The sequence below is a fragment of the Musa acuminata genome, chromosome BXJ3-7 (genome assembly GCF_036884655.1).
Source record: "Musa acuminata AAA Group cultivar baxijiao chromosome BXJ3-7, Cavendish_Baxijiao_AAA, whole genome shotgun sequence".
Classification (NCBI taxonomy): domain Eukaryota; kingdom Viridiplantae; phylum Streptophyta; class Magnoliopsida; order Zingiberales; family Musaceae; genus Musa; species Musa acuminata.
In genome coordinates, this window is record NC_088355.1 from 10,004,232 (window position 1) to 10,019,944 (window position 15,713).

Below are 15,713 nucleotides of genomic sequence, written 5' to 3' on the forward strand. Positions count from 1 at the left end.
GTCTCCACCCTTGCATTGGATGCCCTTCTCAACCGAACCGACCTTACCCTATGCATCGATTTTCGAAAGACGTATGCACGCGTCCCTCTCCCACAAGGTCCACGGCAACACCCACCATTTCTACACGATCCGGGAGAACTTCTGGGAAGCGGTGGACTGGTTTCACGAGCGGGGGCCGAGCCATCGGGATAAAGATCCCTAGTTCCAGATGTACGAGCCGGAGCTGAAGTGCATGTAGATGGACCACCAGTTATTTGCGTATGGGGCGACGTTCGAGAAGGATGATTGGTGGGTGGCGTGGAGGGGGCGGGGCTGGTGCTGATGATGATGGTGGCGGAGGGAGCGGCAAGACAAAGTGGTGGTCATTTCAAACTTGAGGTAACCATAACCTCCTACTGCGCGACAGCGTGCGACGTGGAGGGAGTAGCAACCAACATCTTGATCAGTAACGGTTGCTCAATTGTAACAATATCTTAGTGCATGAAATAACCATTTTACCCTTCAGTTTGACGGTAACCAATATAACAAACATATGCTGTCATATGCAAGGATTCCGTCAAATAAATAAATATCGTTATTAAAAATAAAGTTAAATTGAATATATAATTTGTTAACTGTAGGGACCAAAGAGACCTTTTTACAGTAATGCTAAACAAGTGTAAATACAGGAAAATAATATATAATTAATCCTAAAGCATGAAAATACTCGTGTGATAAATGTTCAAATATATCAACCCAAAACTTGATATTTTAAAAAAAAACTATTACTTACAACTTTTTTCTATTATTTATAATTTTATTTTAATTTTTTAAATACTTTTAAATTATTTATTTATAAACAAACATAAATATCTTCTTTACCTTTCTTCTCGTCATCCTTTTTTTTTTATCTCCTCTTAGGACGACACTAGAATAAAATAAGAGATTATAAAAAACATAAAATAAAATCAATAATATTAAGACGATAAATAATAAAATAATATTTTTATTATTTTTTAAAAAATTATCAATAATTAAAGAATTATTGATGAGATGGAGGAAAGTCTGAATAATAAGTTTCTGCAATTATTCTTACCAAGCGACGGCAACAACGAAACGACGTGCTACTTCCACTTACCTTGCAATTAGGCCATAGTACATAGGAACAGTTGTGCGTCTCATCGACCAGCTTTTCCGGAGCTTCCACCAAGTGCCACATCCTTCAGCTGTATGACAGAGGGTCTGGTAGAACACCGACCAGGGAATTAGTTCGTAAGGCATTACTACAATTCGTAATCTACCCGGAGGATAACGGTGATCTCCGATATAAGATAACAAACAGCATTAAGGATTACATTTAAAATATGCTCATCGTTCGTTTCCTTCCTTTTCCACTAATTTGCTAATAAGGAAGTTTAAAGAAGAAAGTTGCCCTTGGTTTCTTTATGCTCCCAATTCTGCAAATTATCATACATTTAGTTCATTTTCATGAGGCAAGGGATCAAAAACCGATTCCACTTCAGCTATGTCAACGTCCGCCAAGTTGGACGGTCTCCACTTTGGATTCTGCATGTACAGCGTCCACATTCACATAAAAAAGGGTAGTCTTAATTACCAAGAAACAGAATCACAAAAAGGAAAGCATCAAAAACATGGATAAGTTCATCAAATAAATAGCACATGATTGAGAAAAACATGATAATATTTGACTGCCAATGCATGCCTGTCAACAACAAGCGATTAAATATCAAACAAAGTTGGAGGTACTAATATGAGAATGTCCACGTGAATGCATCAAGTTTCCAAAAAGGATAGGAAAATAAATGTTCAAACTATAAATGACAAGATGTCCTAGTTAGACAAGATAGATACTATAAATTTAGGCAAAACTAATAAGAAAATACATTTAACTGATTTTAGTTTGCCTGATGATATTACTATACATAGAGCTTGATGGAAGGAAAAGATCTACACTACATGGTTGGAATTGTGGCATGACATTTATGACTTTCTGCAAGCAGTACAAGGCAGACTTAGACAAACATATCTTCATTACAACTAGCAAAAGAAGTTCATAAATTCTCAGGATCATGTACAGCAAAATAAGTTCCACGTGATGATCATGTATGGCCATTGAATTATGACAGGATGTACCTTACTCTGAGAACTAAAAAATTTATTAGAAACGATAAGAAAATACATTCAACTGATTTTAGTTTGCCTGATGATATTACTATACATAGAGCTTGATGGAAGGAAAAGATCTACACTACATGGTTGGAATTGTGGCATGACATTTATGACTTTCTGCAAGCAGTACAAGGCAGACTTAGACAAACATATCTTCATTACAACTAGCAAAAGAAGTTCATAAATTCTCAGGATCATGTACAGCAAAATAAGTTCCACGTGATGATCATGTATGGCCATTGAATTATGACAGGATGTACCTTACTCTGAGGATCATATGGTATAATTCCTGAACATTACTTGGAAACTATGAAGTGCCAACTATCACCATTTGGCATCTATTATTAGTTGCTGTATCATTTAGCATCTTTTTATAGCTTTACTTGATCGACTATAATTTATTTCTCCTAAAAATGAACAATGGAAGATATGTATATGCTGCAGAATAACAGTAGGCTATGAAATTTCTAACCAGTTCTACAAAGAAACCAACTAAATTGAACAAAATTTCCATAGTACCAAGAATCATGCTCCTAGTATTTTCTTAAATGATAAACGTATCTCAAACTATCTGAGCTACCTGGTCTCTGTCCACCAAGACTGCCCGTACACCTTCAGCAAAATCATTCCGGATTGAAGATCTCAAAGCAATTCGAAATTCAGTCTTCATTACGCCACTTAGCTGGATTTGAAAGAACAGTTATAACTATGAAATTAACATTTGCATAAATGACCTGTAACATAGACAAATACAAAGTTTTCTCAAGGGTCTTACTTTTGCTAAATGGTTATCCACACTTCCATGTGCAAGTGCAACTTGGGAGAAGTGCTTCTGAGTTACACAAAGAGAAAAGGGAGCACCTGTACCAAGGCCTGAAAGCGCATCGCTAGCCCAGCTTGCCACTGTGATTGAAAGAGAAAATAAGTAACTAGAATAGCAAATTTCTCCATTTAATCTAAATCAATCTTCTTACTGTGGGTCAATAGAACATTCTAAGAATCCAGGATGAGAATTCAATAAAGAGACAAATGAAAGTTCCAGAAAAACTTCCAAAAGCCACAACCATGAAGGTTTCTACAAATGATTCTTGCATAACTGTACAATAAAGATGATGTAGGACTGCATTAAGCTGATCGAAAATGAAGTCACCTTCAAGAACTCTTATTTGTGAGTCTTATTGTAGGCTTGGAAAGAGTCCTTAAGCTCCAGAGAATCATGTTTTGAAAATTCTCGATGTCCCTTTATTTAGTATTTTAAAGTGAGAATTCATTAGCGAACTCTCCTGATGTGACTGATGATGGTTTTGAAGTTTGTAAGATATGTAACCAAAGAACTTTTCTTCTTCCTTTCTCGGAAACAAAAAAAGAATCATCTCCCCTCTCGTGTCAATGATGTGAGTCCATCATCTGTGCATGAGGTGTGATTGGTGTTAGGGCCAAAACCCTACAGATGACTCCAGATATTGCCTCTTTGTCTCTCGATTCCTTCCTCATAGTTTCTCTTTTCTTTCTTTAGATCGACAGTTGCTTCATGTATCAATTCCATGGAGATTAACCTGAGTCCTATTTTCCACAAAATCATATTCAAATAAAATGTACAGCAGCATTATTTTCTTCATTCGAAACCAATTGACTTGCTTTAACCCTAATGAAATTCGTTTCATGATTCTTCTAAATGCGTCTTATAAATACCGTACAAGAAAACGAAAACAGAGAACAGATACCAGATGCAAAACAAAATTCTTGTAGGCCACCTCCCTAAATGTGACACCAAAAGAATAAAGGAGAAGAAGGAGAACTATAAGAATCAGTGGTTAAAATTTGTGGACATGTTGAGATATATGAATACTTATTGTGTACTGAATGAAAAACTAAAAACTATATGAACAAAAGATTCAGAATCTTAATTAGCTTCAGTTTTCACTTTTGATCATTTAAGGCACTTCATACATTGAAGCATAAGATCAATCAATACACAACATGTTTGCAAATTTCCAAATGGACCGAGTATAACGAGCAGGTGGAATCCAGATGCCCAGGTGAGAGTTCAAGAGGTATAATAAACACAGTAATGCAACCAGTGTTAAGTTACTATATTGTTGCTATTAGTTCAAAATTTGGAAGTTAATAACTGAACATTACAAGAAATGTTGCAGTTGAGAAAAGCTTCAGGCTCACACATTATATTCATCTTTTTAAATTAGAGCATACCCACAGAGTCAGAACTAGCTTGGTGCCTTTTTAACTCTTCTATTGTCTCAGAGATGGATTTATTTGCAAAACAAGAAATAATCTGCGGCAAAAGCATTTTCAGTTGAGCCTCTGATTCTGGTTCCTTTTTATGACCAGCCAACAGTGCCTGGATATCTTTGTCAGGGTCATCAGAGCTGCATACAAAAACATTAAAGTTAAATTCCTAATGTCTTCTCCATCCTCTGTTGTTCTAACATAGGAAATCATAAATGAATGCCTGCTTAAAAGGAATGTTGTAGAAAAACACAACAGCAAAATAATGACAATAATAATACAGCTTCTACACCCACACACCTGAAAATATCTTTTTACTTAAGTTACATGATTTCTCTTGAAATGACATGATTCCCACAATTTGAATTTTGATGGTCAACTTTAAAAAGAAAATGAACTAGCCATTGATCTAGAATAATGTAAATCTATGATTTCATATGTTCCGAAATCCTGAGATCACCAGTTGGTAATCTCATATTTATTAAACGAGAAGTGCATGGCCTACCGCATAATCTTACTAGAACCAATCACATTATCTATCTGGCAGTGTGACATGGTCATCTGGAAGTTTTACCTCACCTTACCTCAGTTCATCTTGTCATATGACCAATTATATCTTATATCCAGAAATCAGATAATGAAGAAACACAACCATATTCATTGGGATGCACTCCCCTAACCTGAGTCCTAAGCTCGATCTTCTCTCATCCTCTATCTTTCTTCTTTCTTTTTTCCTTTCCTCTTTCAATTGATGAACTGAGTCACCTATCACCCACCACTTTAGCAGAGAAGAAGTGCAACTCAGTGAAGTCATCTCATCTCAGCGCATTGGAGAAAAGTTGGCCACACTACACCACGCAAAGTGCCGAAGTCTGGCTTGCCCTTGACAACACTACTGTAAACAGAGTCTAACCAACCAAACCAGCATGTCTAGTCCATAAATCACTATATATTGTCCTGATGCATTAGCCTCCAACCAATCCGAGAACACAAAGATGTTCTTAGACTGCCATCAATGACCAGAGAAAAGAGATCTCCCAGCACAAAAGATAGTGACTGGATATTTTTACTGTCTTAAAAATGGTATTATTTGAACATCTACCTGAAATTTAGCCTTTATTTTTTCTTTTAATCGCCACCAGCTTAGAACTGTTGGCACAATACTGTTGCAAGTTGAGCACAATATATACCATGCTAAATGCAGGCTAGCATGTGCTTGTGCCATGAATCTTAAATATATGTAGGACAGCAAATTTTTAAGATAATATGTACTCTCAGAGTCTCAGTAATGCCTCAGCCTCACCAGCTCCATATTCAACATCCACATCCCTTGAGGGAAATTGCAAAAACTTCTTGACAGTTTATGGGTATCTTGAAAAGACCAAACATCACAGTAATATGTCAGATAGAGAAATCATATAACAGAGGTGTACTAACGTATTTCATGTTAAATAAAGATACTGTTGGATAAATCAAGTGCAGATTAACAGCTGGCAGTGATTTCTCTATGCTCCATATCAAGATACAAAATAAAACATCCGAATGTCATAAAACAAAAATAAATCCTATGCCAAAAATGTGCAGGTCAATATTTTGAAGGAAACATGGTGTATTTTAACAAATGCATGTAAAATATATTATTATATAGGACCTAAGTAAAAAATAACAATAGTGGCTTGGAGTTTATAAAATCTAAATTGAAAAGGAAAACAAAACATGCCAAAATTTGAAGTTATTTTGGTTTGTTGTGATGATAAAACAAATTTGAAAAAGTGAATTTCATGAAAAGCAATGCCTCTGAGCTTTTTTATCATCTCACATTAGTCAAGAAATGTAACATGGAATAATTGCTAGTTTTTCCAATAAAACAAACTAATAAATATTAAATAACATACAAGTTAACATTTAAAAGAGCTTCCTTCAACATGGCCAAACTTCCAGATGGCACATAATGTGTTCCAAGACCCATATATAATGCATCAGCAGGTGATGAAATTCTTTTCCCAGTCATTCCAAGATAAGCACCTGAACACAAGATAGTGGATAAAGAAAGAAAACAATGCCAAAAGGCACCCTAAAAATATCAGAACATACATGAATGATTGGTTCCAGGATAGACTTTGAATTACTCTGAATAGGGATCATGCATGTAATATTCTAATAATTTATCTTAAAAGAAAACAACGTGATGGTTCATAAATCATAAGAATATTACTAATATTGATGAAAAGCAGGATCACAGACAAAAGTTCCAACATGGTAAATCTTGGAAAGGTAAAGCATGCCATGTCAAGGATGCAACAATTAATAGTATTATAAAGATACATTTTGTACAATTTAAACAATCAATAACCATTACATACAACTTATGAAAAACATAACAATAGACCATATCAATAATAAATTATTCATAGAAACAAGAATGGTCATGGTGATATTACAGAATAATAAGAAGATAGTTATATCCATAGAAAATCAAAAATCCAAATATATGTCTAAAGGCCTAATGTAGATTAGATAGATATCTTCAATATAGATGGCATTTGTTAACATAACTAGCTTATAGTTGTCCTAAACTCCCAATTTGTTTTGAAGTTCTATATACATACCACAAATTATCTCGCATCAATGCACAACATGAACATGATACAGAAGAAAATAAATTTGAGCACCCGTGCATCAAGGAACATCTTCCACGGTGACAAAAAGTCCATTGTCAATGGTCTAATAATCAGCTGATGTTCTGGTTCCAAAATTTGTGCAGCCACACATCAGCCACACATGATGGCATGAAATGACTCGATCACTCTCAGCTCCAGTTCACATCAGTCTAGCCATGTTCAGAAAGATCCTTTTTTCTGAAAAAGGTTCTCCCCAGGGTGCTTACAATGAATATCTTGTGTGTTTATATTTGAGTAAATGTCAGTTACAACATTTGCACTGTTTACTAAAAGGTCATTTGTTGCTTGTCTTTTACCCATTTCTGCAACCTTACTCAAAAAGGTGGTTGTTTTCTTACATCACTGTTTCTCAAACCATGGTCACCTGGAACACAAACATATATTTTCATGATTAAAAATGATATTTATCATTTTTCCTTTTTATCAGCTGAGTATTGTACAAGTAGGGTATTAACTAAAGTGGGATGTAAAGCTTTACTTCAAGCATGCCATCTTACATTTGACTGCATCCAACATTCACTACATGATCTGGATATAATTTACATATGAATCCAAATGAAACATAGAACCTACACATTTTTGACATGCAATTCTGAATTTGGCCCAGACCAGTACAAGTCCAGTACCCAAGGTTGAATTCCTTGCTTACAAAATATATGCAGGCTTTAGGAAACATACCAACCGCCCCTCTTCCTGGACCATTTGCTGCAATATAAGCAAAGCCAACATCTGGAAACAAGCCAATTCCATTTTCTGGCATGGCAAGAAGAGTCCTCTAGGATGCAAACCATCAAATGATCAAACAGAAAAAAAGAACTAAGATTCAAAAAGATGATGTAGTTAAAATGACTATGAAGGTCAACAACTTCACAGAAGCTCTCAGTTAAGTTACCTCTGTGATAATTCGATACCGCCCATGACCAGACAACCCAATTCCAAACCCCATGGTCACACCATCCATGAAGCATATATAAGGCTTTCTATACTCAGAAATTTTACAAATCAGAGTATATTCTGCAATAAAGACCTGCAAACAAAAATCTCTTAGCCTATCAATTAAGATCAATCATCGAAATTTGAAAGACCACAGTCACAAAGGAACTAAATGGAAACATTTAAATTAACCAAAATGGCATGTGATCAAAGCAAGAAACTTCACTACCATAAAGCTAACATTATACATTCGGATTATGCAGTAAAGGTTACAAAAGAATAGGACTATAAAATGCATGGATTCCCCATCCTCTTTTGAACAAAAAAAAAGCATCTAGTCTACCACGAAAGAAGTACACATCTTCATATGGACTGAGATATTGAACATGTTGAAAAATAAAATTTAAGAAACTAAGCAGGGAATCTAATAGTGTATAAAGCATCTAAAGAGACTGATCCCATAAAAGAAAAAATCTGGTAACCCCCTCATGAGATCACTGGCTGATGTGTGTGTTGAATATGAGCTTTGAAAGATGCAGAAAACACATGGATACACATTGGAATGATCTTAGCAACTCAACTAACTTCCAGAATGTAATTAAACACTTGTCATCAATATAAGTAACATATAACCCAAGAGAAAAACGCACATGATAATAATTCAGCTAGCACAGATGACATCTCTAAAGCAGTCAATTGATAATTATTCATCAAACTAGAATCTCGAACATAGAAAATGCATTTAACAAAATCTGATACCACATTTATAGACCTTAGGTCGTGATTCAGCACAGAATTATGCAAATGACTAGACCTCAATTATTTCTGACATTTTGTACTTGGTCGTAATCTGCTTCACATCACCACCTGCATTTAGACTACTTCCATCATTATCATATATACAGTCACCAACCAGAGAAACAAGCAAGACAACATAGCTAGAAAATCATGCACCAGAAATAAAGGGGAAAATGTGCAATAGATCATTGAGAGACCTTTTGCACAATAAATGTTGTTTTGTCCTTTAAATTTCTGCTACAACACCTTTAATATCCATCTCTGCATTGGGAATGAAGTTTACCCCCAAACACACCAATGCTTCGGAGTGCAATAGCACAAAGGAAAATCAAGTATAGGAATCTAAACAATGAGGAACATGAGCTGTGTCAACATCATGACTAAGAAAGAAGCTTACCTGCTGAAAAGGCCCGTGGTGAGCTGCTCTCCACCAAAACACATTTGATGCTGGGGTTAATTCCCCATTCATCGAGTAAAGTATGGTATTTGAAGTCCATCTCTGCATCGCCATATAAAATATGAGTCACCAATGTCACTAAAGTGTGTACCAGATTAAAAGTTGCAGTGCCAACATATACAAGTATGAAGCCAAGTAATCAGTCTAACCAATACCAAACAGACTTAGCTCAAATAGTTCATAAATAATGATCAGAAAATTATGCACTTTTGGGAATGACAACCACATAAAAGTTCTCCAGCACCATGATTCTCAAATATCTTGAGTCCAAGATTCTCCTAAAATGGAAACCAATATTCCTTAATAGATTCTATAAAACAATTAAAATTAAGCAATGTTCCCAAGGTACAAAGAAAAAAAGTTGGTTTTGTCCAAACTAGAAAAAATCGGGATAAATGGAGAAGCAAACCCCTTGATTTAGATACAGAGACAACCCTGCTGCAGATACATAGATCAGCAACGAGCTAAAATTTCACACTTATGCTATCAGTGACTACCTAGCAGCTCAGCAGCAGAATGGAAGCTATTAGTGAACCAAGAGTTTCACAGAGAAGATCCTGGTAATTTTACGAGTAAAACAATCAGTAAAGTCTTTTTTAAGATACAATAACAATAAAATTATAAATCTCAATTATTTGGGGCCGACCCATGAATCTTTTTCCGTCATCGAGATCTATAAAAAATCATAAGTCAGAGTACTTCAATTTTTATTTATAGTTTATATAAAAAAATTAATACTTCAATCTTTATTTTAAAGTTTTTTTCAAGATATTGGTTAAAATTTAACCGACCCAGAAATGATCTAATATAGGAACGTGGAGAAGGCTTCGGTGGCCAAGGGTCACCAAAACATTTCTTGTATCCATCGGCAAAGTGTCTCGGCTATGAAAAGTCACCACACGTGCAGATTCAACAAAAGAATATCAAGAAAAGGTTGCAAACTAAGAAATATGCAAAGACAAAAAAGAAAGAGAGGAAAAGATACCGAGATTCATGGCGTTGAGGGCTTTGGGGCGATTGAGAGTGATGACGGCGACGCCATTAGGGAAGACGCTCCCCTTGACGAAATCCTCCGAGGAGTCGGCCATGGCGGCGACGCAGCGACGAGAATTTAAAGACCACAACCGAACGAAGCGGGTGAGGTTAGGGTTTCCGGAAAGTGATTTGGGCGAGCAAGGGATCGCGGAGTTATGTAGATGCGAGGAGGAGGGTTTCGGGCGGAGGTGAAGCCCGGGGAGGAGGGTTCGCATTGATGCAAAACGTAATGATCGGGAGCGACCCGAACACAGCAGATACGCATAAGAGAGTCGTAACATGTTTAAGAGCAAAAAGGAAAGGGGATATGAGCGATCTCGAGCAGATACCCAAATCCCATGTTTTCTCTTTATTTAGAGCAATTTAGCTTCAAGTTTCTTATATGTTTCAACCAATTCCTACTTCGAGATCTCACGATCCGCCGCTACATCCTTTGGACTCCTCTTTGTTTTCACCGAAGACCTTCATGTCATGCGGCAAACGAAAAGAAGGGTGATGCTGTCTCCTGCTCATCGAGCACGCAAAGAGGAGACGATACACATCCATACATGTAAGAAAGGTGGTCCCAAATGTGATACAAGAATACACGCTATGGCAGGACAAAACGGAACGATTACGCTATGATAGCCCACACGCTATTAGGATGGTCCTCAACTTGCGGCCTTTAGAATTGGGTCCATGGGCCGCTCTCATTTGCCCACACGCTCTCTCTCTCCTACCACTACACCGCGTCGTCATCCAATGAAAACTTCGAAAGCACAAGCAATGGCTAACGACGTGGGAATATTACCACAAAATCTCGGTCCAATTCTATGTGCCTTAGTCGTTTTTATCATTAAGAATTACATCGCCATATCATTTGTTTTGTTTGTTTGTTGGATAAACGGAGAGCGAGATGTTCTCCGGATCTCACTGCGCACGTACCGGCAAGAGGTTGACGACACACGAACCTGGGACTCCCACTGCGCACGCGCCATGAGGGGAGGGGGGGGGGGGGGCGACGACCGTACACTCTTTCTTGAGATGCGTGCATAATGGTGTGATCCTTGCAGAGGATAGTACCGTAGGGGTGCGCGTGTCGTACGTAGGACACCATAGGATCCCGACTCGTGACTAATATTCTACTTTACCTTGTACAACTCACGTGCCGATGACGACACCCGTAAGGTTAGAACCTAATCATTGAGGACTCGAGGCTTGAATCAGACCACGATTGCATTCGATTTGAACCCAATTGCGTGGCCTCTTCCTCAGCGATCGAACGTCCAAATCGGTTCCTCGCTTTCGACAGCGGCGTGGAAGTAATAAACATGAACACTTCCTTGCCTGCTACTGAGAAGTTTCAACTGCATACAAGTGTCATTGGATTAGAATGGTCCCAAGATATCACGTTTAGAACGCTTGGGAATGATTGATTGAATCAGACAAATCAAATCACAATCAGATCACATGCTGACACCAACATGAGACGAACACAACCTCTCATCCACCCTAGGAATGCGTCTTTGAGAATCCTACCAAAGCCTAGGAATGCATCTGTGTCGCCTGAGATGTCTCTCACGAATCCTTTCATTCGATTCACCGCTGTCACAATCTAGCTCGGACTAGATGACAAATGACTAATGGTTTTGCTGAATGCTTAGTTGCACCCTATAATACTTGATAGTATCCGATCTAATTGTGGGGGCACGACAACGCAAGTGTCACACAAATGACAAGCAAGATAAACAAGAGTTCACATGATGCGTGTGGTACTAAAGTGTAAATAGATTGCATTCCTCGCCAGCACAACAGACTGGTGATGACAAGATGAGAGAGTTCTATCAGTCTCATATCAGGCAGAATCATATTCCCATCTAAATCGAAGCAAAAGAGTCGATCGCTTCCAAGATTAAGCCATTTCTCCTTTCAGGTTATTGTAATCATTAGACTGTCAGTTCTGATGAAAGGAACAAAGAACAAGCAATTTGGTGTTTCTGATACCCAGAACAGTTATGTGGATCTGCAAACCTAATCTTTTGGCATTCATTCTTTAAGTTCTTACTATGGAGATTTCACTTAAACGAAGCATGCAGATTGTCGAATCAAAGAGAAGTTCTACCGAGCATGCAGTGCAAGAATTCTAGTAGCCACCGACGCAAGAAGAAAGACACAATGCAAGAAAGAAAGATGCTTAGTCCAAGTGGTGGCTCTGCAATATTCATCAATTCACCAAGTTCATATGGGTCATGAGACGATAAATTTCGCGCTTGGGAGAGAGCAGGAAAAATGGGGGAGCCATACACTGTGGCTCGCACCCTTTCTCATCAAAATCATCAGAGGAAAGAGAAAAGGTCTACCAAGACAAGGAGCGTAGGCAATTAATAGATGTTCGCCACCAACAGTACCACGGACACTGTAACGAAATCAGCAAACAAATGAATGTACATGCTGATCATCCATGGCCGCTAAAGATTCACATAGACAGCTCTTGAGAGACGGATGATCAAGCTTGCTTGCCGTAGCAATCTCAGTGCTCGCGGATCAAACGTGCGCCGGGAATCTGGCAAACCTCCGCCTTACTCAGCCATGGTCATGTCCTCCAGAAATATCTCCTCGTGAAAGGACGAAGTTGACGAACCAGATGAACCAAACGTGGGCTTCTCCTCCATCTCTTCTTCCATCAAAATTTCCTGGTCACGGCAGTCGCAGCTGCAGAATGCTTTCTCACCTCTGCAACAAATCACAGAACTCTTGTCCGTTAATAAATTCTACAACACAGACTAGAAATATAGTTAGCAAGCAGATGGAGGAGACTCGAGATCATCAAAAGAGTAACCTATACATGTAGATGTCTTTCCCCTCCTCCAGCTTCTTCTTGCAAGAGAAACAGCAGCGGAGGAAGTCACTGGAGGGGCAGGGCGGTGCACCTTCTTCGGAGGGCTTCAGCAGCCAGGCCGACCGTTCCTCATCTTTTCTATGCTTCTTCCTAAGATCTCGCGACGGAAAGCTGTGGCTTTCAAGAATGCAATCTCCAAAAATGTGAGTGGTTTTAGGATTGGGACCGTGCGATATAATGCAGGTGTAATCCTCCGACTGCTCGATTTCGCTTGCGGAAAGAGAAGCGATGACTCCACAGGGTGAGCCGCCAATAGAGACAGGGAGGGACCCAGAAAGCTTGTCAAAATTGGCACTTCCTTCCGCCATGGAACTCTTGGAATCTGATGCAAAGACTTCAGATTCGGACTTGGAGTCGATTGGCGTCGAGGATGATGTGCTAACCACCACCGAACAAGATCTCAGCAATCCGACCTCTCCACATTCTGATTCAGCTCCTTTGGATCTACCAGTCTGTGGGGAAGTGCGGTAGTCCTTCGGCAAAGACTTGGGAGCTGCGCCTGTGCAGTCATCTCCCCGGCCGACAAGGTGAGGTTTGGGGCTAGAGATGTTGATCCTCATGCGTGGAGCAAACAGTATGTTGCTGCTCTCGGAGAGCCCCAAGAGCCTCCCACAAGGCTTGGTCTCGTCGTTGAGGGTATCCACCAGGCGCAGGCCTACCCGGGTGCGGTCCCAGCACCTGGGCTTCCCATCCAGGCTTGCCGATCGAGAGAAACCGAGAAAGGAGTGGCCGAGGTTGGAGAACCCCTTGTAGTCCAAGGGGGACGTGGGGCTCCTGACTGCGTCGGACTCCGATAAGCCCTTGGCGCTGAACCCTACGAAGAGGCCAGGAACACTGAACAGTGTGGCGTTCCTGGCCTTCTGGATCAAGCCATTGGAGGAGAAGCAAGAATCGGAGGTGGAATCAGACAGCAGCTGCCCTTTGCAGTGATCTTTCTGGACCTTGTTCATTCCCCTCAGCATCTCTCTCCTCTCCTCTCCTCTCCCTCTAGAATACCAGGATCCCTGAACACAGATTCACAAGGAGCTTCAGCAAGGCATCCAAGCTGGTGTCCCGAAAAGATCCCACATAGCATTCGATAAAAAAGAAAAGAAAATCTCTTTTTTGTCTCATTATAGAACCATCGATTTGGCAAACTCAAGGATGCAGATCCTGGTTTGACAGTAAAACCAGCAAAAGCAAACATCTTTTTTATTTAGCACATATAAAAAACTGAGTGAATGTATCAAAAGGTTCCGGACATGGACCGGAAAACAAAAGACAACAAACAAAGACGTGAGCAGAGGAGAAAGATCAAACCACATCCCCGAACATGAGATTCACAGATTCAGACACATCCATCAATGGGCCTGCGAACGGCAGCAAACAACAGGCATAGAGACCATCATCATGTTCAACATTAACAAAGGGGAAGTCAGAATCAAAGGAAGCCCCTTGATCAGATTGTCAAGATCTCGACTTTTCGCAAGGATTTTGTTTCGACTGGAAACAAAAAAAAAACAGAAAAAAATACTGATGCTTGAGATTAAGGGTCAAATACAAGATCAATGGAAAAATGGAAAACAAAGAAGAACTGCTTCTTCAACCTGTTAAAATGCACCAAACAAACCAACGGAGAAAAACTACGACGGAAAACAGAGAGATTTAGTGCTTCTCGGAGGCCACAGCTAGTGATCCCAAATGCCCGAGTCCATGTGATGCACTAAAGAAAAGTCCCGATCAGGCTGAAAATTATAGAATAAAACAGAGAGTCCACATGGAGAAGGGAGGGAAAAACCCCACCTTCGCTTCCCCCTTAGCTTCTTCCTTTCCCCCTCCCTCTCACAATCTCTATCTGAGAGACCTCTCAGATGGAGGCTATGAAGAGAAGAGAACTACCCCCCAAGGTGCAATAAAAATAGGCTGCAAAGGTATGAATGATAGCTTGTACAGTACTCTCTCTCTCTCTCTCTCTTATTTCTCTGTCTGTATGCATCAAAATCAAAGCAGTGGGGTGCGGTGTGGCTTCTGAGCTACTCCATCGCATTCATGACCACCAGGGTAGCAAAATACACGTATTCATCTCTGGTTGGTTGGTACCGTCAGAACAGAAAAATATACGTATATTCCACCATTGCGAGTCGGTGACCGCTGCAGAGGGCACACTTCCGGAGCAGAGTCGCATCGTTAAAGGCATCTTCTTCCTGCGTCCTATGTGCATTTTAAATGGAAGTGCATCATCGAGTCGAAAATAGTGATCGTTCATTCAACCGTAGAAGAAGAAGAAGTTGAAGGACCAAAGAATCTACTTCGGAATGTGTTGGAATTGATGATCGATGGAGTCAAAGCCAGTCAAAACATCAAGATCAAAGATCCAACGGTGAACATCATCCCTCGTCGTTGTATTATTTATTATCATCATTGTCGCTGCTAATATTATTTGGCGTCGAGGAGGGGCTCGCGGGGAATCTTTCCCGTGGCTTCAGCGTGGGGAAGAAGGGGGAAAAGAAGAAAGGGGTGGGGCCTCCTCCTCGCC

At 39.5% G+C, this 15,713-nt stretch overlaps 2 protein-coding genes across 7 annotated transcripts; both read right to left on the reverse strand.

The window, feature by feature from the left end:
• Positions 1-1,272: 1,272 nt before the first annotated feature.
• On the reverse strand, positions 1,273-10,822 carry LOC135583517 (3-hydroxyisobutyryl-CoA hydrolase-like protein 3, mitochondrial). Of its 2 annotated transcripts, XM_065158345.1 has the most exons (10): positions 10,271-10,822; positions 9,226-9,327; positions 8,845-8,897; positions 7,990-8,124; positions 7,776-7,872; positions 6,312-6,441; positions 4,381-4,556; positions 2,945-3,072; positions 2,750-2,851; positions 1,273-1,545 (listed from the first exon to the last, which is right to left on the reverse strand). In XM_065158345.1, exons 1-10 carry the CDS (start codon positions 10,599-10,601, stop codon positions 1,447-1,449), a joined length of 1,353 nt encoding a protein of 450 aa, XP_065014417.1. In that variant the 5' UTR covers positions 10,602-10,822; the 3' UTR covers positions 1,273-1,446. The 2 variants fall into 2 exon arrangements, with proteins under 2 accessions (XP_065014417.1, XP_018684763.2); XM_018829218.2 differs by lacking the exon at positions 8,845-8,897 and having other exon boundaries at positions 10,271-10,410.
• A 1,671-nt stretch (positions 10,823-12,493) lies between these two features.
• Positions 12,494-15,133, reverse strand: LOC103991566 (FCS-Like Zinc finger 10). Of its 5 annotated transcripts, XM_065161219.1 has the most exons (5): positions 14,981-15,124; positions 14,785-14,900; positions 14,498-14,680; positions 13,139-14,202; positions 12,494-13,032 (listed from the first exon to the last, which is right to left on the reverse strand). In XM_065161219.1, the coding sequence occupies exons 3-5, from the start codon at positions 14,537-14,539 to the stop codon at positions 12,879-12,881; spliced, it is 1,260 nt and encodes a 419-aa protein (XP_065017291.1). In that variant the 5' UTR covers positions 14,540-14,680; positions 14,785-14,900; positions 14,981-15,124; the 3' UTR covers positions 12,494-12,878. The 5 variants fall into 5 exon arrangements, with proteins under 5 accessions (XP_065017291.1, XP_065017290.1, XP_009409338.2 ...); XM_065161218.1 differs by lacking the exon at positions 14,981-15,124 and having other exon boundaries at positions 14,785-14,967; XM_009411063.3 differs by lacking the exons at positions 14,498-14,680; positions 14,785-14,900 and having other exon boundaries at positions 14,981-15,133.
• Positions 15,134-15,713: the final 580 nt, after the last annotated feature.

What these genes read in the sequence shown, in the direction of transcription:
- LOC135583517 (XM_065158345.1), bottom strand. Translation starts at nt 10,601, where the DNA reads ATGTTACGACTCTCTTATGCGTATCTGCTGTGTTCGGGTCGCTCCCGA. An exon ending in AAATGTCAGAAATAATTGAG is followed by an intron (nt 8,125 to 8,844) that starts GTCTAGTCATTT and finishes TTTTGTTTGCAG; the next exon opens with GTCTTTATTGCAGAATATAC. An exon ending in TCCAGGAAGAGGGGCGGTTG is followed by an intron (nt 6,442 to 7,775) that starts GTATGTTTCCTA and finishes TCTTGTGTTCAG; the next exon opens with GTGCTTATCTTGGAATGACT.
- LOC103991566 (XM_065161219.1), bottom strand. Translation starts at nt 14,539, where the DNA reads ATGGATGTGTCTGAATCTGTGAATCTCATGTTCGGGGATGTG. An exon ending in ATCTCATGTTCGGGGATGTG is followed by an intron (nt 14,203 to 14,497) that starts GTTTGATCTTTC and finishes ATCTGTGTTCAG; the next exon opens with GGATCCTGGTATTCTAGAGG. An exon ending in AAAGACATCTACATGTATAG is followed by an intron (nt 13,033 to 13,138) that starts GTTACTCTTTTG and finishes GATTTGTTGCAG; the next exon opens with AGGTGAGAAAGCATTCTGCA.